Consider the following 27,146-nt stretch of genomic DNA (forward strand, 5'->3'; position numbering starts at 1 on the left):
CAGTACTTGGATGCAATCTCAAAAACGACAGAATGGTCTCTGTTCGTTTCCAAGGCAAACCAGTCAATATCACAATAATCCAAGTCTATGCCCCAACCAGTAACGCTGAAGAAGCTGAAGTTGAATGGTTCTATGAAGACCTACAAGACCTTTTAGAACACCCAAAAAAGATGTCCTTTTCACTATAGGGGACTGGAATGCAAAAGTAGGAAGTCAAGAAACACCTGGAATAACAGGCAAATTTGGCCTTGGAATACAGAATGAAGCAGGACAAAGACTAATAGAGTTTTGCCAAGAAAATGCACTGGTCATAACAAACACCCTCTTCCATCAACACAAGAGAAGACTCTATACATGGACACCACCAGATGGTCAACACACCGAAATCAGACTGATTATGTTCTTTGCAGCCAAAGATGGAGAAGCTCTATACAGTCAGCAAAAACAAGACCAGGAGCTGACTGTGGCTCAGACCATGAACTCCTTATTGCCAAATTCAGACTTAAATTGAAGAAAGTAGGGAAAACCACTGGACCTTTCAAGTATGACCTAAATCAAATCCCTTATGATTATACAGTGGAAGTGAGAAATAGATTTAAGGGCCTAGATCTGATAGATAGAGTGACTGATGAGCTATGGAATGAAGTTCATGACATTGTACAGGAGACAGGGATCAAGACCATCCCCATGGAAAAGAAATGCAAAAAAGCAAAATGGCTGTCTGGGGAGGCCTTACAAATAGCTGTGAAAAGAAGAGAAGCCAAAAGCAAAGGAGAAAAGGAAAGATAAAAACATCTGAATGCAGATTTCCAAAGAATAGCAAGAAGAGATAAGAAAGCGTTCCTCAGCAGTCAATGCAAAGAAATAGAGGAAAACAACAGAATAGGAAAGACTAGAGATCTCTTCAAGAAAATCAGAGATACCAAAGGAACATTTCATGCAAAGACGGGCTCGATAAAGGAAAGAAATGGTATGGACCTAACAGAAGCAGAAGATATTAAGAAGAGATGGCAAGAATACACAGAAGAACGGTATAAAAAAATCTTCACGACCCAGATAATCATGATGGTGTGATCACTGACCTAGAGCCAGACATCCTGGAATGTGAAGTCAAGTGGGCCTTAGAAAGGATCACTACGAACAAAGCTAGTGGAGGGGATGGAATTCCAGTTGAGCTATTCCAAATCCTAAAAGATGATGCTGTGGAAGTGCTACACTCAATATGCCAGCAAATTTGGAAAACTCAGCAGTGGCCACAGGACTGGAAAAGGCCATTTTTCATTCCAATCCCAAAGAAAGGCAATGCCAAAGAATGCTCAAAGTACCATACAATTGCACTCATCTCACACGCTAGTAATGCTCAAAATTCTCCAAGCCAGGCTTCAGCAATATGTGAACCGTGAACTTCCTGATGTTCAAGCTGGTTTTTGAAAAGGCAGAGGAACCAGAGATCAAATTGCCAACATCCGCTGGATCATGGAAAAAGCAAGAGAGTTCCAGAAAAACATCTATTTCTGCTTTATTGACTATGCCAAAGCCTTTGACTGTGTGGATCACAATAAACTGTGGAAAATTCTGAAAGAGGTGGGAATACCAGACTACCTGATCTGCCTCTTGAGAAATTTGTATGCAGATCAGGAAGCAACAGTTAGAACTGGACATGGAATAACAGACTGGTTCCAAATAGGAATAGGAGTACATCAAGGCTGTGTATTGTCACCCTGCTTATTTAACTTATATGCAGAGTACATCATGAGAAACGCTAGACTGGAAGAAACACAAGCTGGAATCAAGATTGCCGGGAGAATTGTCAATAACCTCAGATATGCAGATGATACCACCTTTATGGCAGAAAGTGAAGAGGAACTCAAAAGCCTCTTGATGAAAATGAAAGCGGAGAGTGAAAAAGTTGGCTAAAAGCTCAACATTTAGAAGACGAAGATCATGGCATCCAGTCCCATCACTTCATGGGAAATAGATGGGGAAACAGTGGAAACAGTGTCAGACTTTATTTTTCTGGGCTCCAAAATCACTACAGATGGTGACTGCAGCCATGAAATTAAAAGACGCTTGCTCCTTGGAAGGAAAGTTATGACCAACCTAGACAGCATATTGAAAAGCAGAGACATGACTTTGCCAACAAAGGTTAGTCTAGTCAAGGCTATGGTTTTTCCTGTGGTCATGTATGGATGTGAGAGTTGGACTGTGAAGAATGCTGAGCGCTGAAGAATTGATGCTTTTGAACTGTGGTGTTGGAGAAGACTCTTGAGAGTCCCTTGGACTGCAAGGAGATCCAACCAGTCCATTCTGAAGGAGATCAGCCCTGGGATTTCTTTGGCGGGAATGATGCTAAAGCTGAAACTCCAGTATTTTGGCCACCTCATGTGAAGAGTTGACTCATTGGAAAAGACTCTGATTCTGGTAGGGATTGGGGGCAGGAGGAGAAGGGGCCGACAGAGGATGAGATGGCTGGATGGCAATACTGACTCAATGGACATGAGTCTGAGTGAACTTGGGTAGTTGGTGATGGACAGGGAGGCCTGGCGTGCTGCGATTCATGGGGTTGCAAAGAGTTGGACGCAACTGAGCGACTGATCTGATCTGATCTGATCTGCCCCCATTAATGGCACCCCACTGCAGTACTGTTGCCTAGAAAATCCCATCGATGGAGGAGCCTGGTAGGCTGCAGTCTATGGGGTCTCGAAGGGTTGGACAGGACTGAGTGACTTCACTTTCACTTTTCACTTTCATGCATTGGAGAAGGAAATGGCAACCCACTCCAGTGTTCTTGCCTGGAGAATCCCAGGGACAGAGGAGCCTGGTGGGCTGCTGTCTCTGGGGTCGCACAGAGTTGGGCATGACTAAAGTGACTTAGCAGCAGCATCAGCAGCCCCTATTAAGTAAACAAGGAATTCATTGTGTGCATGTTGCTAAGTCTCTTTGCAACCCCATGGACTGCTAGGCTCCTCTGTTCATGGATTTCCCAGGCAAGAATACTGGAGTTGGGGGTCATTCCTTCTCTAGGGGATCTTCCCGACCTACAGATTGAACCCATGTCTCCTGCTTGGCAGGCGGATTCTTTACCACTGTGCCATCTGGGAAGCCCAAGGATTCAATACTGTGAGCAATTGTTGACTGACTGGATGATTGAATAGAGACAGGAGACCAGACCACAGCTATGTGCTTTTAACTGTGTCTCTGTATTTGCTCTGGTCTTACCTAATGCATGAGTTGGCCATCAAGCTGCAAGGCAGAGATTTATTTCTTGCTGTGATTTAAAAATACTTTTCTATTAGTGCATCTGTGGAAGTAAAGGGCTTTTCTGAATTCCTGTGAAACAGTTATTGGGTCAGAAGTCTGATAAAGAACAATGCCTGCTAGTGTGAATGAGGGAAATGTGATGTTGAATGTATATAACGGAGAAGAAATATTATGCATCTGTGGGCCTTTCTGAAAAGTTTCTGATCAGGATTTTAGATTCATGAATGCATGTATATTTCTGAAGCCTTCTCTCTTGCTTTATATTACATTAGGATGAATTTGCAAAAAAGACTAATTCTCTAATTTTCCTATCTGGGAAATAATGTTTTTCTGAGTGTCTGCTAGTATATTCTTTTTTTTCTGCTAGTATGTTCTTAAAATAAGTATCTCTGAAAAAATGCTAATATCAAATTTTAACTATTTTTGAAATCCTTGGATCCAGAATTGAGTTATACATGCTAGATTATCATAGATTTTATCAGTATACAATTTTACTTTTTAAATGGAAACAACTTTCCTTTGAAAGTAAAGTGTATTTTTTTTTAAGGCAAATACACACTGGATATATTCATATTGATCAGTATAAATAATATTTATTAAGTATCTACTGTGGACCAGACAGATTTGTAGCTACACTCAATGTAGAGAAACATTTAAGAAGGTTATATGTATAGCATAACAATCAACTTATCATATTTAAATGTTTAAAGAATCTAACTGGGTATTTAAATAGATGGGTACACACGTATTAAAATTAAAGTGTATCTCTATATTTAAGAAGGAATCAATCGTATTATAGTAATTAAATGTATAATAGTAACTGCATTAGAGTAATTATGGTAGCTAAAGCAAAGGAAGAAGTAGAATCCCTGAGACATACAGCAACAGGATGACATGAGTATTAGGGGCACAGGCCACATGCCTTGGGCAGGGCTTCTCCAATGAGTAGCTAAAGAATAGCCTGGACTATCATAACATATGGTGTTTTAATGACATATATATCAAATTCAATCACAGAGAAGATCATAGATATGGTCTGGCATCAGCATACATCAGTTTCAGCATAGCCACATGCTTACAGTAGGTCTAAGGGATGATTTGGTTGAGGACAATCAGGAGAACATGGAGCAAAGGGGGTTCACTCCTACAATGCTTTTGTTATTACAGCTGTTCTCAGCTTGACTGCCAATTACTGGAATACGATGAAATGGTGGGGTAGGAAGCATATGGAGACATTCAGTACCAGATGGCATATGGCCAACACTGACTGACAGAGTATGGATAAAGCAGACTTGGTGGAGCAGAAGCAGTTACAGTAGTTGATTTTATGGACAGCATCTCAGATCAAGTGAGAGTAAGAGGGTCTCCACCATGAAAGCTAGTAGGGTCAAGAAGAAATACATGTTTCAAAAATACGATGAACAAATTGAGAAATAAAAACCATATGATTATCTCAATAGATGCAGAGAAAGCCTTTGACAAAATTCAACATCCATTTATGATAAAAACTATCCAGAAAGCAGGAATAGAAGGAACATACCTCAACATAATAAAAGCTATATATGACAAACCCACAGCAAACATTATCCTCAATGGTAAAAATTGAAAGCATTTCCTCTAAAGTCAGGAACAAGACAAGGGTGCCCACTTTCACCATTACTATTCAACATAGTTTTGGAAGTTTTAGCCACAGCAATCAGAACAGAAAAAGAAATAAAAGGAATCCAAATTGGAAAAGAAGAAGTAAAACTCTCACTATTTACAGATGATATGATCCTCTACATAGAAAACCCTAAAGAGTCCACCAGAAAATTACTAGAAATAATCAATGACTATAGTAAAGTTGCAGGATATAAAATCAACACACAGAAATCCCTTGCATTCCTATACACTAATAATGAGAAAACAGAAAGAGAAATTAAGGAAACAATTCCATTCACCATTGCAACGGAAAGAATAAAATACTTAGGAATATATCTACCTAAAGAAACTAAAGACCTATATATAGAAAACTATAAAACACTGGTGAAAGAAATCAAAGAGGACACTAATAGATGGAGAAATATACCATGTTCATGGATTGGAAGAATCAATATAGTGAAAATGAGTATACTCCCCAAAGCAATTTATAGATTCAACGCAATCCCTATCAAGCTACCAACAGTATTCTTCACAGAGCTAGAACAAATAATTTCACAATTTGTATGGAAATACAAAAAACCTCGAATAGCCAAAGCGATCTTGAGAAAGAAGAATGGAACTGGAGGAATCAACCTACCTGACTTCAGGCTCTACTACAAAGCCACAGTTATCAAGACAGTATGGTACTGGCACAAAGACAGAAATATAGATCAATGGAATAAAATAGAAAGCCCAGAGATAAATCCACGCACATATGGACACCTTATCTTTGACAAAGGAGGCAAGAATATACAATGGATTAAAGATGATCTCTTTAACAAGTGGTGCTGGGAAATCTGGTCAACCACTTGTAAAAGAATGAAACTGGACCACTTTCTAACACCATACACAAAAATAAACTCAAAATGGATTAAAGATCTAAACGTAAGACCAGAAACTATAAAACTCCTAGAGGAGAACATAGGCAAAACACTCTCCGACATACATCACAGCAGGATCCTCTATGACCCACCTCCCAGAATATTGGAAATAAAATCAAAAATAAACAAATGGGACCTAATTAACCTTAAAAGCTTCTGCACATCAAAGGAAACTATTAGCAAGGTGAAAAGACAGCCTTCAGAATGGGAGAAAATAATAGCAAATGAAGCAACTGACAAACAACTAATCTCAAAAATATACAAGCAACTCCTACAGCTCAACTCCAGAAAAATAAATGACCCAATCAAAAAATGGGCCAAAGAACTAAATAGACATTTCTCCAAAGAAGACATACAGATGGCTAACAAACACATGAAAAGATGCTCAACATCACTCATTATCAGAGAAATGCAAATCAAAACCACTGTGAGGTACCATTTCACACCAGTCAGAATGGCTGCGATCCAAAAGTCTACAAATAATAAATGCTGGAGAGGGTGTGGAGAAAAGGGAACCCTCTTACACTGTTGGTGGGAATGCAAACTAGTACAGCCACTATGGAGAACAGTGTGGAGATTCCTTAAAAAACTGGAAATAGAACTGCCTTATGATCCAGCAACCCCACTGCTGGGCATACACACTGAGGAAACCAGAAGGGAAAGAGACATGTGTACCCCAATGTTCATCGCAGCACTGTTTATAATAGCCAGGACATGGAAGCAACCTAGATGTCCATCAGCAGATGAATGGATAAGAAAGCCATGGTACATATACACAATGGAGTATTACTCAGCCATTGAAAAGAATACATTTGAATCAGTTCTAATGAGGTGGATGAAACTGGAGCCTATTATACAGAGTGAAGTAAGCCAGAAGGAAAAACATAAATACAGTATACTAACGCATATATATGGAATTTAGAAAGATGGTAACAATAACCTGGTGTACGAGACAGCAAAAGAGACACTGATGTATAGAACAGTCTTATGGACTCTGTGGGAGAGGGAAAGGGTGGGAAGATTTGAGAGAATGACATTGAAACATGTAAAATATCATGTAAGAAACGAGTTGCCAGTCCAGGTTCGATACACGATACTGGATGCTTGGGGCTGGTGCACTGGGACGACCCAGAGGGATGGTATGGGGAGGGAGGAGGGAGGAGGGTTCAGGATGGGGAACACATGTATACCTGTGGGGGATTCATTTTGATATTTGGCAAAACTAATACAATTATGTAAAGTTTAAAAATAAAATAAAATTTAAAAAAAAGATATTAAAAAAAAGAAGAAGAAATACATGTTTCATAGAAGTAGTCAGTGCAGGACACATCAGAGAGGGGGCTGATTTTCACAACAGCCGTTGTGTAGCATATACAGGACAGGAAACAGATCCAGATTGGGGAGCCTCCCACCTTGAAAAGACACAAGGAGTTGGTCGAGGGCTGGTCGACAATGGTGGCATCAGAGGATGACTACTGTTGGATGAGGAGCCTACCTTCCAAAGAGACTAATTGAGTCACAAGCACATTCTTTTTGAGAAGTCTTGGAATTATGAGAGCTGAGTAGTAGAAAATGGTCTGAACTGGAAATCGCTTATCATATGTTAATAAATACACATATTTTTCCTAAATTAAACCTTAAAATGAACTATATTTTCTCCTGATGGTATGTTTATAAATCACAAGCCCAAATTTATGGAATGAAGAATAAACATTTTAAACTTTGTTTCCAAATGGAAATGAGTCACAGTAAACGTTACATCAACCCTGTCCTTTTTTTCCACATAAAAGTCAATTTTGTCTAAAGAAACAAATTATTTTTTCATTATTCCTATGGGTGTATTTTTGTTGTTCTGTCGCTATGTCATGCTCAACTCTTTGAAATCCCATGGACTGAAGCATGCCAGACTTCCCTTGTCCTTCACTGTCTTCCAGAGTTTGCTCAAGCTCATGTCCATTGAATCGATGATGCCATCCAACCATCTCTGTCATCCCTGTCTCCTCCCACTCTCAATCTTTCCAGCATCAGGGTCTTTTTCAATGAGTCAGCTCTTCACATGGGTGTATCTAACCACTCTTTTATACACATTAGATTAAAATAAATTAGAAAAATCATGAAAATGGGAAAGAGAGAGAAAGAGAAATGCCTAACTCAACCATCATCTTACCATTCTATCCTTGTGCTCTGTGTAATTCTTTATAGCCTGCTGAGGATGTTTTCATGCTTTTGCCTTCATCTGGGGCCAGCGTTACCTGTTAGGGCTTCCGTTTTTCCCTCAAATCCCAGTTTGTCTAGGAGCCCCAAATTCCCACCCTGAATTTGCTTAGGATCTTTGGTTAAACACAGAGATCTCTTGGAGGATCTCTGTCCTGCAAGCTAAAAACCTGAAGTCCTAGATAAGATCGAGCCTGTATTTGACTCTGCAGCCTTGTTTCAGCCTTGTTTGCTGCTGCTCCTATATCTTTCATTCCAAAGGTTTTTCACCTTTAAAAATGCTGATTCCTCGACTTTGACTTTCCTTCCCATTTGTAGCCCTTTGATGTATTAAAACTACCCAATTAAAGCCACAGATTAATCATCACTTCCTTTGTGATATCTCTTCTGATGCTTTTCCTGCTCTCAAGTCTCCCTACCAATGGGAGAATTCATAAATACACAAACTCCCTTGTGTATTTATATTTCCATAAATACAAACTTGTTTCTTTGGAAGTAGGCAGGTCTAATGGCAACCCACTCCGGTATTCTTGCCTGGAGAATTATGAACAGGGGAGCCTGGCGGGCTACAGTCTATGGAGTCACAAACAGTTGGACATGACTAAGTGACTAAGCAACAACAAATTAGTGATTGTTGTTTTATTCAGAGAGCTGAGAAGAAGGTCATTGAAGAACTGGTCCCTGAAAGAGTAGAGATGTACCAAATCATACCCTAGGACCAGATCTGAGCTGAACTGGTTTTCGGGTCTCCTGACTCTGTGTAGTGGTTCTCCCATTCTTTTGCTACTTTTAGGGAAATCTTGGGCCTAATTTCTGGGAACCTGGGGGAAAAGGATGAAGCCTCAGGGCTAGCATCTTCCATAATTTCTGCTTAAAGTATCATTATTAACAGTGAATCAATAAACCAATAATTCAGTTCAGATTCATATGCTTTTGTGCTTTATGAATGTGAGAGATCACAGAAAACCCATACAATGGACTGCTTGTTTTCTTTCAATTCCAAATGAGATATTTTTAGGATATACTATTAATCATTCACTTATCTGTTTCTTTAAGCACTTACTCTATTCCAGGCTGCTAAGTGTTGGGCATGCACCAATGAGAATGGTCTGGTGGCTGCCCTCAAAAATTCTCAGTCAAAAGACCACAAAAAGCATGGCTGTTGAGGATTATTAGTAAGACAGAAGACACATGGAAGAGTAATTATTGAAAAATCACTGAATGAATGAGTGTATAAATGACTCCCTTTCCTATGTGGATTAAAGAATACCAGCTTCAAAAATAATTGAATCATTTTGTTGATAATTCAAATCATCACTCCCATTGGCCCAGAGACAATATCACTACACTGTAGACTTCACTATTCCTTTTCCAGAGCAACATTTACTCTTCTCTCAATTCATCTCCTCTTCCTGGCTCCATGCTCACACACCTTCCTGCTATAATGGATCTGACAAGTATCACTGCTCTGTTTCCAGAAATAAGAGAAACAGCAGCCTGAAGATGCTGAAGATCTGGATAACAGCATTCACTGAGACCTTTCTATTCCATTCCAGGAGACAATTAAAACAGGAGACCTTCTGGGGAAGTATCCTGCCCCTGTTTTATTGTTCAGTCACTGAGTTGTGTCTGACTCTGTGACCCCGTGGACTGCAGCACAGCAGGCTTCCCTGTCCTTCACCATCTCCTGGAGATTACTCAAACTCATGTCCATTGAAACAGTGATGCCATCAAACCATCTCATCCTCTGTTGTCTGCTTCTCCTCTTGCCTTCAATCTTTCCCAGCATCAGGGTCTTTTCTAATGAGTGAGTTCTTTGCATCAGGTGGCCAAAGTATTGGAGCTTCAGTTTCAGCATCAGTCCTTCCAATGAATACTCAGGGTTGATTTCTTTTAGGATTGTCTGGTTTGATCTCTTTGCAGTCCAAGGAACTCTCGGGAGTCTTCTCCAACACCCCATTGGCCTTGAACATCTTTTAAAATATGAAGTTTACAAAAAAGAAATTGGCACACATTCCTTTTCAAAACTCTTCCAAAGGAGCCATGTTGCATGACTCCAGGGGCATCATTAATACAAATTATCATGTGAATGTCTCCTCAGAGTTGTAAACATGTAGTGGATTTCTTAGAAAGGATCAATTCCTACCTAGTAGATCTGCCTTTTGTTTATTTTCATCCACTCCCTTTCTGCCTCTGCTGTACATTCTGACTCAGAAATATACCCAAGGATCTTACTTAGATTGTTCCGTTTCTGTTTTCTCATCTACAAAATGTAACTGGATAGACACTTGTAGATACGCACGTGCAGTGATACAAATGTCTGTAATAAATACTGGAGCTGGCATCTGGAGGGCTTCCAGAAATGAGAGATCCTAAATCTTTTCCCTGAGGGGCCACACCTAAGATAGACCCATGGAGAACTGAAACCCAGAGACTGAGACTCTACGTTGATCTTGGATGAGGTTGGGGTGGAGGCTGTGGTCTGTGAAGTCAGGCTCAAACCTCCTTGGGCCTTTCTCTCCCTCCTTCTCTGGCCCTGGGAGTCCAAGGCTCAGAAGACAGACTAGGATTAGTCAGTGACTTCAGGGTTAGCTGACTGAGAGTCAACATTAAAATGCACAATCAGATCACTAAGGTGTTTAGGAGTAAGTAAGTGTGATGACAGCAGTTTTACCAGTTGCTGTTAGAATACACACATGCATGCTAAGTCACTTCAGTTGTGTTCGACTCTTTGTGACCCTATGGACTGTAGCCCACCAGGATCCTCTGTCCATGTGCCCTCCTCCAGTAGGCCTTCCCTACCCAGGGATTGAACCCACATCTCTTAAGTCTCCTGCTTTAGCAGGCAGATTCTTGACCACCAGCGCCACCTGGGAAGCTGTGAGAGCACAGTAAGTGTTAGTCACTCCTCTGTCTATGGGGATTCTCCAGGCAAGAATCCTGGAGTGGGTTGCCATTCTCTTGTCCAGGAGATCTTCTTGACCCAGGGATTGAGCCCAGGTCTCCTGTATTGCAGGCAGATTCTTTACCATCTGAGCCACCAGGGAAGCCTGTGAGAACACAGAGGAGTAGTTTTTAGGATGAGCTATGAACTATTGATCTCTATAACCGCAACACCAAGTGCAGCTCTGACATATAAGTGAGAAAGAAATGCTTGTTGAATATGAAATGCCATCATACCGATAACCCTGTGTCTGGCTCCACATAGAGTAGACAACACTGATGAAGATTCAGCTTTCGAAATTACTCTAGAATGGAATTCTGAGAGCTTGGCTTGGCTCTTAGCAATGTTTAAAAACCTGGAGAAGCTGACTTTCCGGGGCTGCATTTGTTAAGCTCTGTCTGGTCTCTCTCGGTCACTTGTGTCATGTTAGAGATGTGTGTTACTTGAGAGAAGAGAGGGGCAGTGATGACTCTGCCTGTCTTACAAAGGGGAAATTGAATTCCTCAATCACAGTACTCATTTGATACTTTTTACAAATTGGCTACAGAGAAGCTTGAATTTAGTTACAAATTTGAACCCATTGGCTCTTGTATGATGAAAGCAATCATCTATTTTCATCAATTCGGAACAGCTAAGGATACTTCTAATCAGGATGGACTTAGGAGATCACGCAGTGGTAGAGAATCTGCCAGCCAATGCAGGAGACACAGGAGTTGTGGGTTCAATCCCTGGATTGGAAACATCCCCTTGAGGATGAAATGGCAATTTACTCCAGTATTCTTGCCTTGAGAATCCCATGGACAGAGAAGCCTGGCAGACTACAGTCCACGGGGTCACAAAGAGTCAGACACAACTGAGTGCAGGAGAAAACTGCATAGCTCAAGTACTAACTTTTTATACTGGAGCTGGAATTGTAGGTATTCAGGATGTTTATTTTGAGTCTCTCCTACTATTTAAATGCTCTGATGGACAGTTTCTCTTGTTCGCCACTCTATTCCCATCCTCTTACAGAATGTTTGGTGCAGACAATTGTTCAATAAATCATTTCTTGAACAGAAATTTTAAAATGTTTCAAATATTTTACATTTGTTAATTAAAAAGAAGAGAATGAGGGAAATTGTTATTTATATAATGAACTTATCTCATTTGACCAACAGAAATCTTTAAAAATTCCATGGGGATAAATGAAAGGGGCCTTTAGGACTGAGATCCAGTTTTGGAAGGAAGAGGGGATAACATACGTGGAAATGCCATCTTGTGGTTCATAGTGAAATTGTTAGGACAAAGGTATCACACAGGCAAAAATTCATTCATTCACTCAGTGAGGTTTTTTTTTTTTTAATTTTAATTAATTTTATTTTATTTTCAAACTCCACATAATTGTATTAGCTTTGCCAAACATCAAAATGAATCCACCACAGGTATACATGTGTTCCCCATCCTGAACCCTCCTCCCTCCTCCCTCCCCATACCATCCCTCTGGGTCGTCCCAGTGCACTAGCCCCAAGCATCCAGTATCGTGTATCGAACCTGGACTGGCATCTTGTTTCATACATGATATTTTACCTGTTTCAATGCCATTCTCCCAATTCTTCCCACCCTCTCCCTCTCCCACAAAGTCCATAAGACTGTTTTATACGTCAGTGTCTCTTTTGCTGTCTCGTATACAGGGTTATCGTTACCATCTTTCTAAATTCCATATATATGCGTTAGTATACTGTATTGGTGTTTTTCCTTCTGGCTTACTTCACTCTGTATAATAGGCTCCAGTTTCATCCACCTCATTAGAACTGATTCAAATGTATTCTTTTTAATGGCTGAGTAATACTCCATTGTGTATATGTACCACAGCTTTCTTATCCATTCATCTGATGATGGACATCTAGGTTGCTTCCATGACCTGGCTATTATAAACAGTGCTGCGATGAACATTGGGGTACACGTGTCTCTTTCCCTTCTGGTTTCCTCAGTGTGTATGCCCAGCAGTGGGATTGCTGGATCATAAGGCAGTTCTATTTCCAGTTTTTTAAGGAATCTCCACACTGTTCTCCATAGTGGCTGTACTAGTTTGCATTCCCACCAACAGTGTAAGAGGGTTCCCTTTTCTCCACACCCTCTCCAGCATTTATTATTTGTAGACTTTTGGATCGCAGCCATTCTGACTGGTGTGAAATGGTACCTCATAGTGGTTTTGTTTTGCATTTCTCTGATAATGAGTGATGTTGAGCATCTTTTCATGTGTTTGTTAGCCATCTGTATGTCTTCTTTGGAGAAATGTCTATTTAGTTCTTTGGCCCATTTTTTGATTGGGTCATTTATTTTTCTGGAGTTGAGCTGTAGGAGTTGCTTGTATATTTTTGAGATTAGTTGTTTGTCGGTTGCTTCATTTGCTATTATTTTCTCCCATTCTGAAGGCTGTCTTTTCACCTTGCTAATGTGTGTGTGTGTGTGTGAGTGTGTGAGCTAGTTTTGGGTAGAATAGTCAGCAATTATTTTATGCTTTCATGAATTTATATTCAAGTCAGAGGAATAAATAACAAATAAGTATTTTAAATAATTACACTTTGGGCTAAGTTACATAGAAAACAAAATGTGTTGAAAGAAAATAATAAGGGGAAGAATCTAGTTAAGATACACAGGTTAAAAAATAATTCACTGATCAGGTGGTATTAGTTGAACTACAGAGTGATGAGAAGTAGAAAGTTCTAGAAGCAAACCATGTGGAAAATTGGTATGATTAAAAGCAAAGCCTTAAGAGCAGTAAGAAGTGGATATGTGTGGAAGTAAAAGACTAGAATGGTAGAAGGTGAAGCAAGAGAGAAAGATGTAGAAAAAAATTATACTCCTGAGAAAGAATAGGAAATGAATCATTCATTAATGCAACAGTATGAATGAATCTGAAAAGCTTTATACTGAGTGGGACACCAAAGTAAAGTTTTAGTGAGAGGAAAAAAATAACTAAACTCAAGTTTTAGTGAGAGAAAGAACTCAGATCAGGATTTACCTGCTTGGGAAGAGGGGAGTGTTTAACTAAAAGACACAGCAAAAATCTTTATGAAGTGATGGGGATTTTCTATATCCTAATTGGGCAGGTCGCCACACAGACATTTACATGTGTCAGAACTCATTAAACTATGTATTAAGATATTCCCATTTTACTGTCTCAAGTTATATAGCCAAAAATTGATTTTTAAAAGAAAAAGGAAGAGACTCAACTATTAACTGATTTCCTGATAGAGGGATCAAAATTCTAGGCAACTCTAAAATTTGGGAATTTTTACAATGGTCCTTCAGAACACCCAGGCTACCCTGGTGGCTCAGACGGTAAAGCATCTGCCTGCAATGCGGGCGACCGCGGTTCGATTCCTGGGTGGAGAAGATTACCTGGAGAAGGAAATGGCAATCTACTTCAGCACTCTTGCCTGGAAAATCCCACGGACGAAGGAGCCTGATAGGTTACAGTCCATGGGGTTGCAAAGAGTCGGACACGACTGAACGACTTCGCTTTTACTTTCAGAATACCTATTTATTTCTGGAGGCACTTTTAGGCTCCAATAGCTGTTTTCTTCTCGGAAACGCAAACATACTCCTGATTTCTCTTTAAACGCCTTCATCTGATGTTGATTTTTTTTTTTTTTTAAACATTGGCTTTAAAAACATGAGCGCCTGAATTTTAGAATCTTCTTCACCACTGATTGTGACAAGAAAGAGATGAGTAAGAATACAAATATAAATGTGATACATCCTTATATTACCTTGACTGTGGTGATGGTATCATGGATGTATGCATATGCCCAAATTCATCAAAATGTAAGCATTAAATATGTGATTAATTAAATGAAATTAATCAAATAAAATTAAATTTTATTAAAATGAAAATTCGAAAAGGGAAGTGTTCATTCCAATCCCTAAGAAAGGCAATGCCAAAGGATGTTCAAACTACCTCACAATTGCACTCATAGTACTACTGCTGCTGCTGCTGCTAAGTCGCTTCAGTCATGTCCGACTCTTAGCGACCCCATGGACTGCAGCCTTCCAGGCTCCTCCGTCCATGGGATTTTCCAGGCAAGAGTACTGAAGTGGGTTGCCATTGCCTTCTCCAGCACTCATCTTACATGCTCGCAAAGTAATGCTCAAAATTCTCCGAGCCAGGCTTCAACAGTATGTGAACTGTGAATTTCCAGATGTTCAAGCTGGATTTAGAAAAGGCAGAGAAATCAGAGATCAAGTTGCCAACATCTGTTGGATCATTGAAAAAGCAAGAGAGTTCCAGAAAAACATCTACTTCTGCTTCATCAACTACACCAAAGCATTTGACTGTGACTGTGTGGATCACAACAAACTGTGGAAAATTCTTAGAGAGATGGGAATATCAGACCACCTGACCTGCCTTCTAAGAAATCTGTATGCAGGTCAAGAAGCAACAATTAGAACTGGACATGGAACAACAGACTGGTTCCAAATTGGGTAAGGAGTACATCAAGGCTGTATACTGTCACCCTGCTTATTTAACTTATATGTAGAGTGAAAGAAAGTGAAAGTGAAGTCGTTTGTCCTGTCCGACTCCTTGCGACCCCATGGACTGTAGCCTACCAGGCTCCTCCCTCCATGGGATTCTCCAGGCAACAGTACTGGAGTGGGTTGCCATTTCCTTCTCCAGGGGACCTTCTCAACCCAGGGATTGAACCCGGGTCTCCTGAATTCCAGGCAGACACTTTAACCTCTGAGCCTATATGCAGAGTACATCAAGCAAAATGCTAGGCTAGATGAAGCACAAGCTGGAATCAAGATTGCTGGGAGAACTATCAATAACTTCAGATATGCAGATGCCACCACCCTTATGGCAGAAAGCAAAGAAGAACTAAAGAGCCTCTTGATGAAAGTGAAAGAGGAGAGTGAAAAAGTTGGCTTAAAACTCAACATTCAGAAAACTAAGATCATAACATCCAGTCCCATCACTTCATGGGAAATAGATGGGGAAACAATGGAAACAGTGAGAGACTTTATTTTGGGGGGGCTCCAAAATCACTGCAGATGTTGACTGCAGCCATGAGATTAAAAGATTCTTACTCCTTGGAAGAAAAGCTATGACCAACCTAGACAGCATATTAAAAAGCAGAGACATTACTTTACCAACAAACGTCCATCTAGTCAAAGCTATGGTTTTTCCAGTAGGCAGGTATGGATGTGAGAGTTGGACTCTAAAGAAAGCTGAGTGCTGAAGAATTGATGCTTTTGAACTGTGGTGTTGGAGAAGACTCTTGAGAGTCCCTTGGACAGCAAGGAGATCCAACCAGTCCATCCTAAAGGAAATCAGTCCTGAATCTTCACTAAAAGGACTGGTGTTGAGGCTGAAGGTCCAATTCTTTGGCCACCTGATGTGAAAAACTGACTCATTGGAAAAGACCCTGATGCTAGGAAAGATTGAAGGCAGGAGAAAGGCAGACAGAGGATGAGATGGTTTGATGACATCACTGACTAGATGGACATGAGTTTGAGTAAGCTCTGGGAATTGGTGATAGACAGGAAAGCCTGGTGTGCTGCAGTCCGTGGGGTCACAAAGAGTTGGACACTGAGTGAGTGAACTGAACTGAAATATGTGCAACTATTTTTCTGTTACATATACTTCAATACAGACTTCCTGGTGGTTCAGATGGTAAAGAGTCTGCTTACAGTATAGGAGACCTGGGTTCAATCTCTGGATCAGGAAGATCCCCTGGAAAAGGAAATGGCAACCCACTCTAGTATTCTTGACTGGAGAATTCCATGGACAGAGGAGCCTGGCAGGCTATAGCCCATGGAGTTGCAAAGATGTGGACACGACTGAATGAGTTTAACTTCACTATAACTCAGTAAATTTGAAAAAAAAAATTGTGACATCCTGGCAAACGTTATGCATTTATATCATCAATGCCTGTTAAGGGACCTTGGGGTGGTAAAAACCCTATGCTTTGAGTTGGGAGTCTTTTCTAGAACATCCTTGAATAACCCTGTCCCTGATCTGTTTGGTTCTAATTCCATAGATGATGGGGTTGAACATGGGAGGTACCAGGAGATAGAGAATAGCAAACATGACATGTACTACTCGGGGCACATGATGTCCAAAGCGATGGGTGAGAAAAGTAAAGAGGGCTGGGATATAAAGAGCCAAGATGACACAGATATGGGAGGCACATGTGCCAAAAGCCTTGAGCCGGGCTTCACCTGAGGGTAACCCCAGAACAGTTCTCAAAATTATTACATAGGATACACTGATGACGATAATGTCAAAGCCAACTACAGAGAAGGCCACAAAAAGTCCATATGCACGATTTACTCTAGTGTCAGCACACACCAACTTCAGCACAGCCATGTGCTCACAGTATGACTGGGGGATTATCCGACTGGGGCAGAAGGGCATCCTGGACACCAAGAAGCAGAAAGGACTCACCCACAGCAGCCCTCTCATCATCACACCTCCCCCCAGTTTACCTACAACAGATGGGGTCAGGATACTAGAGTGATGCAGTGGGGAGCAGATAGCCACGTAACGGTCCACGGCCATAGCCATGAGCAATCCGGACTCCACCGAAGAAAAGGCATGGATGAAGAACAACTGGATGAGGCAGGCATGATATTCAATCTCATGATCGTGAAACCAGAATATGGCCAGCATTTTAGGTTGTGTGGAAGTGGAGAGGACCAGGTCAGTGGTAGCCAGCATGGCCAGAAAGAGGTACATGGGCTCATGCAAGGTGGGATCGGTTCGGATTACATGAAGGAGAGTGATATTGCCGACTAGAGCCACAACATACATGGCACAGAATGGAAAGGCAACCCAAAACTGGGAATTCTCCAATCCTGGGATCCCAAGCAGGATGAAGGACACAGGATGAGAAGAGCTATTCCGTGAAGTCAACATCACAGGATGGTTAATGTTTCTCCACTGGAAAGGTGATCTAGTCTCTGCAGGTGATAGCATTAAAGTAAATTATTATTATTATTTATAATCCTTTGGATGGAAGAATTGGGCTTAATGGTAAGCTACAATGAATTCAGCTATTTTAATAAATAAAATTTTGCAATATAATACATTGCTAACCTTCATTTTAATTCATATTTATGTCCTTGAAAATAGGGTCAGAACATGCTTGTTCCAAGTACAATATTTTATAAATTTTGAAAGTAGAATCTGCTGAAGGAAAACTACCTTGGAAAATAATGTCATAGTAATTCTTTCCCTCTGTTCGATTTATAACCAACAACCAATTCACTTAACCTTTCTCATAGATCCCTCCATCACACTTGGGAAGCCCTGCCTCAGGGAAGCAGTTGATTCACTACACCACACCAATGAACCCATTCCTGGGGACCCAGGCTCTGTGGATGTGGGGAGTAGTGATCTGCCCTTGCTCTTCCTACTGGAAAAGGGCTCCTGCTTCTTCAAGGGGGACAAGTATGCAGGCGATGACTATGCGGAGGACCCCACCATCTCCCTGCTGTTAGGTTTTAGACTCCCAAAGCTAAGGACCCCAGCATCTCCTTAGGCCCCAGGAGGGAGGTTGGCCTGTACTTCCCCTCTGACCTCTCCCAGGACAGGGCTGGTCTCTGGGAGATGGAGCAAGCACACTAGCCAAGGGCACCAGGCTGGTTAGAGGCTGTGCCCTGTCTTTCTCTAGACTTCATACACACTTGGACTGACCAGTGTTGTGGGTATTCAGAGTCAGTGTATTTGTATTTTACATGAGAATCTCCTTTTCTTCTTCTGCAGAAATATTCAGATATACACTCAGGCAGACATCCAGATGATACAGGCAGAGTTCTATTAAAAACAAACAAACAAACAACAAAAAAAAACAGGCTCCATGCTGTAGCCTCCTACATCAGAATTCAAAGAATAGCAACAATACAACACTTGGGCCAATTTTCGGGGTAGGAAGTCAGTTTGGAAAACTCTTTGGCTTAAAGCCCCTAAGCAGTTTATTTAGTGACACTGAGTTAGTTTTGACTCTAAAACAATTACTATGAGGATTTGACTCAAAGGTATCTGATTGACCAATTATGTACGGTTTGTGTAAGGAATTTAGTGTATCGCTCTTCCTAGTTGTAGGATCATCAAACTTTTTCTGTAAAAGGTCAGATCATCAATATTGTAGGCTTTGTGGGCCATACCATTTCTGTTACAACTAATCAGCTTAGCTGAGTAGCATGAAAGCAGTCATAGTTGATATATAACCTGTGAGTGTGGCTGTGCTCCAACAAAACTTTATGCACAAAACCATGATGCAAAGTGGAGCTGGTGCAGGCTGTAGTTTTCCAATTCCTGTCCTAAGTGTTAAATTTCATGAAGTCATCCCTGAGTCGTGCTCTATTCCTAGAACCTGTGCTTTGTGAAGAAAAGGACTTTAATCAATGCTGACTGAAGAAACTAACAAATAAAGGTCAGTATTCAGTAGCAATGGAGTCATTAACCAATCAACCATTTCTTAAAATGTCCTGACAGAACACCCCTCTTGAACACCACGGGCATAAGACAGTTATGTCCATTTCTCACACTGTGCTTGCTCTGCTGGCCAGGGGAGGACTTTGTGAACATCATTCTCTACTAATATTTGCTAGCATTATATGGGGGTAATCTTACTGTTTCATCCCACATGTGAACACTACCTAACTCAGAGTAAGTGACACAAAAACTCACCTGGTTCTTACCCACCACACTCACACTATTTACTCTCAGTTGACCTATCCTTTGTTTGAAAGAATTAGCTCTTACCTCCTTCATAACAGAAGTATATAGACAAGAAGAGTATCTTTTCAAACTCCCTTTAACGAATCAACTCTGGGTATGGACAAATGTTTCATTCCAGATCCAGTAGTTAAAAAAAAAAAAAGAAAGAAAGAAAGAAAAGATTTCTGGAAGATCTAAAATAATTATGATCTTCTCTAGATTTTTAATATTATTAAAGAAGTGGGGCTCAGACCTTATCTTTCTCTAAACTTGAAAACGTTACCATCCTTCATAGATAATAGCTATTGTTGTTTAGTTGCTAAGTCATGTACAACTTTTTTGGGACCCCATAGAATGTAACCTGCCAGGCTCCTCTGTCCATGGGATTTTCCAGGCAAGAATACTGGAATGGGTTACTATTTCCTTCTCCAGGAGATCTTACTGATTCAGGTATCAAACTTATCTCTTGCACTGGCAGGTGGAGTCTTTACCACTGAGCCACCTGGAAAGCCTGATAATTGTTATAGATTCGCTCAAAACAAACACTCCTATCTATGATAGGGTGACAATAGAGAGACTTAGAAGGATGTTCTGCTTGTGAGCAGAAACCTCTTGGTCACATGAGGAGACAGAACAACTTAAATATGGGTGATGTTGAGAAGAACAAGATTTTTCTTCGGAAGTGTGCCCAGTGCCATACTGAGAAGGGAGGCAAGCATAAGACTAGGCCAAATCTCCATGATCTGCTTGGGTGAAAGACAATTCAGCCTGTTGCGTTATCTTACACAGATGCCAACAAGAACAAAGGCATCACCTGGGGAGAGATGCTGATGGAGTACTTGGTGAATTCCAAGAAATACATCCCTGGAACAAAAATGATCTCTGCTGGCATTATGAAGGGAGAAAGGGAAAACAGGATAGCTCATCTGAAAAAAGATACTAATGAGTAAATCAGACAGGCTTGTGGCTGAATGAATATGATCAGATTTTCAAATTTTGATAGTAATTCTGGTTCAGCAAGTATTATCACTGTTTCCCCCTTCTAAAGAGATGATTGAACTTGATTAAAGAATGCTAAGCTTTTCAGGGAAATGATGAATGCTATCTCAAACCCTATGGGAGATTGACTTTGACTTTATGTTCAGATTTCTATAATTGGCTATATTAATATAAATATTGAGAAGATCCCTTCACTGTCTCATAGAACAGAGTAAGCTTCACCTGATTTCAAGTTCTGCTCATTAGCCTGTCAAGGCAAGGGCTGAAGATACACTGACAATGTTCACTTTATCTTTTTGTTTTTTTAAATTGTGCCAATTTAAGGGCTTCCCAGGTGGCTCAGTTGGAGAAGACAATGGCACCCCACTCCAGTACTTTTGCCTGGAAAATCCCATGGACAGAGGAGCCTGGTAGGCTGCAGTCCATGGGGTCATGAAGAGTCGGACACAACTGAGCAACTTCACTTTCATGTATTGGAGAAGGAAATGGCAACCACTCCAGTGTTCTTGCCTGGAGAATCCCAGGGATGCTGGTGCCTGGTGGGCTGCCACCTATGGGGTTGCGCAGAGTCAGACATGACTGAAGTGACTTAGCAGCAGCAGCAGCAAGTGGCTCAGTGGTAAAAAATCCTCTGCCAATGCAGGAGATGCAGGAGACATGGGGTTCAATCCGTGGGTTGGGAAAATACTCTGGAATAGGAAATGGCAACCCACTCCAGTATTTTGCCTGAGAAATCCCATAGATAGAGGAGACAGGTGGGCTGCAGTCCATGGGGTCTCAAAGAGTCCAACATGCCTAAGCAGCAGAGTGCACACACATGCCAATTTAATTAAAATTTTCTATGTAAAATTTTCCTTTTACTTAGCGAAAGACATTTTAGTGTGGTTTATATTTAGCATCAAATAAAGAGCATTTAACACTACTGACATTTTATAGATGATCTTTAAGATCAGAAGCTTTTAAATTCACTGAGACAAAATATGTTACAAACTTTGCTTGTGAATTCTTTATAAGGTCTAATCTGACTGTTATAACTCGGGATTATCTTTCAAACAAGGACGCTGTTCAGTAACACAACTGTTGAACCACTGTATACATGTGATTGATAAAGGTGCTTTTGACTATTCATTAGAAGGGTTCAACTAGAAGTGATATATAATTACCCAAAATCTGTAAATTATCTACTCATAGCTTAGGTTTAAGAACAAAATCACAGATCACTAAAAAAGAAAGAAAATTTAGAAATACATACACATTATCTGGGCACTTAGGTTTTGTTTTATCCCCATCTTCCTGGCCTGACCTTCCCAAACAGGCATATATTCTCTTTGAGCTAGAGGCTCCCTCCTTCCCTTCTGTTTACCGCTTGTGTGTCACCCTCCACTTGTATGGACATAGTCACTGACACTGAAGGTCACCTGGAGAAGAATGCTCGAGCCATCGCACTCTCGCACTGGTCACTGGCGAAGATGCTGACTAAAAATGCAGTTTTTCAAAGTGAGTATTAATTGCTTTGATTAATTGTAGAAGGCATTGCTATTTTTTGTAGATATAACGCTATACGCTTTTGCACTTTATTATTTTTCTCACACACAGTTTGCATCTCTATTTACAATAAGAAAAATAGAGCTCAGGGTAGTTACATGATTTATCAAAGACTACACAATAATTCCGTGCCAAATGCATATCTCACAACCAATGATCTTGGTGGTTCACACCACTGCCTCTGTAGGTAGTGATTGATTGGAGAAACTACTCTGGTAGGGTACAGCAGAGATTGTTGGCCTGTCATGAAAAAGTCAGATACAAAGGGAACCTGTGAAATTGTATGTGCTGTGCAGTGCTTAGTCACTAAGTCGTGTCTGACTCTTTGCAACCCCATGGACTGTAGCCTGCCAGGCTCCTTTGTCCTTAGAGATTCTCCAGGCAAGAATACTGGAGTGGGTTGCCATGCCCTCCTCCAGGGGATCTTCCCAACCCAAGGATCAAACCCAGGTCTTCTGCATTGCAGGCAGATTCTTTACCATCTGAGCCACCAGGTGAAATTGTATACAGTTGTCTACAATTCTGAATTACAGAAAGATCTGTATTTGAAACCAGAAATCCTGCTATATCATTGGATTGGTTGCCTTTAGAACAGGTTTCTGATCAATTGTCTGGCATCTCTGGGTATAAGCTGCATTCTCTAGGATGGCATCTTTACTGACTTCTGCCCATGATCCTTAACAGATAACTCACCTGTTGCACAACTCATTTAGGGATGGTGACTCTCTTCTCAGCCAAGGTTCAGCTACTCATATACTGTAGCCACTTTGAAAAGCCAGTTTTTATCCTCTGATTCATCTATTTCCCAGACTCTCCAATGACCTTTTCACAGATCAAATTTCCCTCATAAGCGATGCCTCTCAGCTTCCTCATGTGATTCTATTGGCTCTGACTTCTCACTGTCAGATTTTGTTTCTTGGGTGAACACTGTAGGAACAGAACCGACCTGTGACCCAAGTCTGAGGTGACAAATGGGAGCCCTTGAGAGGCACTTCTCTTTCCTCTCTGCACTTTCTGCTCCATTCCTAATGAACCTGATACTTTCACTATCATTAACTTGGAAAAGTATCAGTTGAATCCATGTTGTTCAAACCTGAATGGATAGACTAAAATGAGTTGAGAACTTGCTAAGGAATAGCTTCAGAAAAATTTACACTCTGCTTTCCTACATTGGGGTATTTAAACTAAGACCGACCAAGGACAATAAAGCTGGAGCGGTATGGGGTTCAGATCCAATCTCCTTCCTGGAGGGACTGTGTTCGGAGGAAGTCTTCCTACTTTTCTAGAGTGTCCCTGGAGGACGCAGAACAAGCAGCAAGTCTTCTTCCCATATCAGGCTGGAGATAAGCAGTCATGGTCTGTGGATCTGGAGCCCCCAGTGAGTTCAGCCATTCTGCACAGTGCACACCGTGCCTCTAGCTCCTTTTAGCCTCTGTGAGTCCTGCTGCTCCCAGGGATGGACAGAGATGAATGGGGCTCTGGGCACTGAGATCCACTTTGGTACTCATCAACTCCAATGTGACCAGAGTAGCTCTAAATGGCTTCTGGAAATCAGCTTTTAACAGAGACCACCTGCTAGAGCCTATTTAAAAACCTATGAAAGTGTAGCCTTTTCCTTCCCCTAGACACTAATTCTCTGAACCCATCCTGGGTCCCACTGCCTCTTACCCACACTGGCTTCCTCTGAGACTGGAGACTAAAGCTGAAAGCATTAACCCCTAATTCTCCTTTCTCCCATGTACACACAAATCCAAAGACATGGGATTTGAATGCACATAAAAGAATGTGTGTTGAGATTACATGAGTGTAAATTTATCTGTATTACTGTAATTTATTATTAGCCAGATTATGTATGGGCTTCCCAGATGGCATAGTGGTATAGAAACTGCCTGGCATTGCAGAAGACACAAGAGACATAGGTTCAATCCCTGGGTTGAGTAGATCCCCTGGAGTAGGAAATGGCAACCCACTCTAGTATTTTTCCCTGTAAAATTCCATGTATGGAGGAGACTGGAGGGCCACAGTCTATAGGGTCACAAAGAGTCAGACATGACTGAGGACGTGTGCAGGCAGAGTATATATATATTTAGACCTGAAGGGATATTTTGTGCAATGTGAAAGTATGCTTATTCATTTTGTATGTTGATGTGTATATCTGAGAGATAGAAATAAATACACATGTAAAGGAGTGGAGTTGCTTACTAATTTATGTGTGTATAATCTTGTATGCAGCTATGAATAATCATTTGGAGAAGTATCCATGTTTAGTGTGATAGTAGGGCTTTGTGAAGTCAAGGTAACTGACACCTGTGGATAAAAAATGTCCCCTGTCATATCAGTAAGCAAAAAATGCAGCCTGACATTAAGCCATGATGCCATCAGCCAGTGCAGTCCCCTATTCTCTCCACGTGCCGTGAGGGGAATTCAAGAGAGAGAAAAACCAAATATTGGTCCTAGATAGTTAAGATACATTGTCAAAGTAATCAATTTAATGATTCCAGACTCTTGGAAAGGCACCAAAATCATTAACTTGAGATGTCTCAGTTTTGTATGCTAGCAATAATCTTGTGATGCTCAAGTACATGTTTGTTTTTCCTTCAGCAAAAGTCCTATATATCCCGTCTCCTCTCATCTCTTTGGAACAGTTTTTCAGAGCTGAGAGGCAATATCCAAGCTACAGTACTCATTAGTACCTTCCATGACCCTGTGGAGCTCCTGGGCATAAAAAACTTTCTGTGACCAGAAAGGTTTGGGAACTACAGACCCAAGCTGCCCACCCTGGCCAGGCCTGATAGTAACCACCTGCATGAGTCATCTCACAACAGGAGGTCCTGGTAAAGAACTCAGAACTAACAATCTACCACCAAGCAAAAGAACTTGAGAAAAGTCAAAAGAAGAGATGAGACACCAGACTATATGTCATAGCATCCTCCCAGAATCCTTTTCCCTGGAATCCATCTCGGCTGAGCAGTGAATGCTTTACGAGGAAGGGGCATGGTGGTGCTCTGTCCCTGAGTCAGAATGATTTGCCAGGGACAAGCCAGAAACTAACTCTATTACCATAAAACCTGAGTGTGCAAGCCATGTGACAGAGCAGTTCTTCTGGGTTCACCATGCTGCTGCTCTCCACCCAGGCACCAGTTCCCAGTGAAGTCTTTTGCTTTGTCAGCACATTTGTCTCCTTAGATAATTCATTTCTTTTTTTTTTTTTTTCCTCTTCCACTAATATTTATTTATTTTTTTAAATTTTATTTTATTTTTAAACTTTACATAATTGTATTAGTCTTGCCAAATATCAAAATGAATCCACCACAGGTATACATGTGTTCCCCATCCTGAACCCTCCTCCCTCCTCCCTCCCCATACCATCCCTCTGGGTCGTCCCAGTGCACTACCCCCAAGCATCCAGTATCGTGCAAGGAACTCGTTTCTTACATGATATTTTACATGTTTCAATGTCATTCTCCCAAATCTTCCCACCCTCTCCCTCTCCCACAGAGTCCATAAGACTGTTCTATACATCAGTGTCTCTTTTGCTGTCTCGTGCACAGGGTTATTGTTACCATCTTTCTAAATTCCATGTATATGCGTTAGTATACTGTATTGGTGTTTTTCCTTCTGGCTTACTTCACTCTGTATAATAGGCTCCAGTTTCATCCACCTCATTAGAATTGATTCAAATGTATTCTTTTTAATGGCTGAGTAATACTCCATTGTGTATTTGTACCAGTGTTAGACAAGAGCCCACTCTTGGGCCCTGGAAAGGGTTCCTCCTTCTTGCACCATCACATCTTGGTTACAGGAAATAGGCTTCATTCAGCCTCCTTGACCTTGTCTGAGTTCTAGTGAATAGGTATACATACATACATATATATGTAACAATATGTTTGAGCTGTTTTACAGATACTGAAACTCCTACCAGGTTGGAGAAATTAATGGTATGCTGCTCACAAACACAGAGACCCCAGACCTGTTGGAACCTGAAGCATGGTGATTCTGACTCCCACTTACCACATCACCAACCAATCAGAAGAATGTCCACAAGCTGATCATGACCTCTTTGAACCATCACTATAATCATTACTCACTAACCTCTCCAAATTTGGACACACAGTTTTTGAGGACATTACCCCACTGTGACCCCATTTGCCTGGCAGAGCAATAAAGGTATTCTTTTCTATTTCACCCCAAACTCTGTCTCAAAATTAATTTGATATTTGGGTACAGAGGCTGGATTTGGCTTCATCAGTAAGAACTTGAACTCAGATAGCAAGGTTCTAACATTTAGTACCTCAGAATGTGACCTCATTTGGAAATAAGAGCATTGTAAATGTCATTAGTTAAGATGAGGTCATGCTGAAGTAAAGTGGGTTCCTAATCCAATATGATTAGTGTTCTTATTAAAAAAAAAAAAAGAAAATTTGTACACTGAGACATACACACAAAGAGAATGTCATATAGACATGAAAAAAAGATCAAGATAATACGTTTACACACCAAGGTTTCCAGCAAACCAACAGATGCTAGAAGAGAGGCAAGGGACAGTTTCTTCTACACAGCCAACAGAGGGAATCAGTCCTCTGATACCTTAATCAGGGACTTCTAAGCTCTGGAACTTCTAACATGACCAATTTCTGGGTTCAAGCAACTCAGTTTGTGGTACTTTGCAATGGTAACCCTAGAAAACTAACACAAAAATAAATGCATTTTTATCCATTATTCTAAGTCATCATCTATGAATACTTCATTTAACACAAGCCAGTGGTTTTTTAAATAGAATTCTAAGGAAATTTTTTTCCTGAGTTAAGACCCTACAGAACATATTTGCTTAGTGTTCCACATATCCTAGGAGTGATCTTGTATTTATATAAAAATAGATCAATACATTGTGAAGGAAAATCATGAGGTCAGTAAT

The 27,146-nt window shown here is 40.8% G+C and overlaps 1 protein-coding gene and 1 pseudogene across 1 annotated transcript; one reads left to right on the forward strand and one right to left on the reverse strand.

The window, feature by feature from the left end:
- Window positions 1-16,924: 16,924 nt before the first annotated feature.
- Window positions 16,925-17,890, reverse strand: LOC113904909 (olfactory receptor 52R1-like). The gene has a single exon (XM_027561977.1). It carries the CDS (start codon window positions 17,879-17,881, stop codon window positions 16,925-16,927), a length of 957 nt encoding a protein of 318 aa, XP_027417778.1. The 5' UTR covers window positions 17,882-17,890.
- A 2,441-nt stretch (window positions 17,891-20,331) lies between these two features.
- Window positions 20,332-20,637, forward strand: LOC113904755 (annotated as a pseudogene).
- The last annotated feature ends 6,509 nt before the right edge of the window (window positions 20,638-27,146 follow it).

The sequence above is a fragment of the Bos indicus x Bos taurus genome, chromosome 15 (assembly GCF_003369695.1).
Source record: "Bos indicus x Bos taurus breed Angus x Brahman F1 hybrid chromosome 15, Bos_hybrid_MaternalHap_v2.0, whole genome shotgun sequence".
Taxonomy (NCBI): Eukaryota; Metazoa; Chordata; class Mammalia; order Artiodactyla; family Bovidae; genus Bos; species Bos indicus x Bos taurus.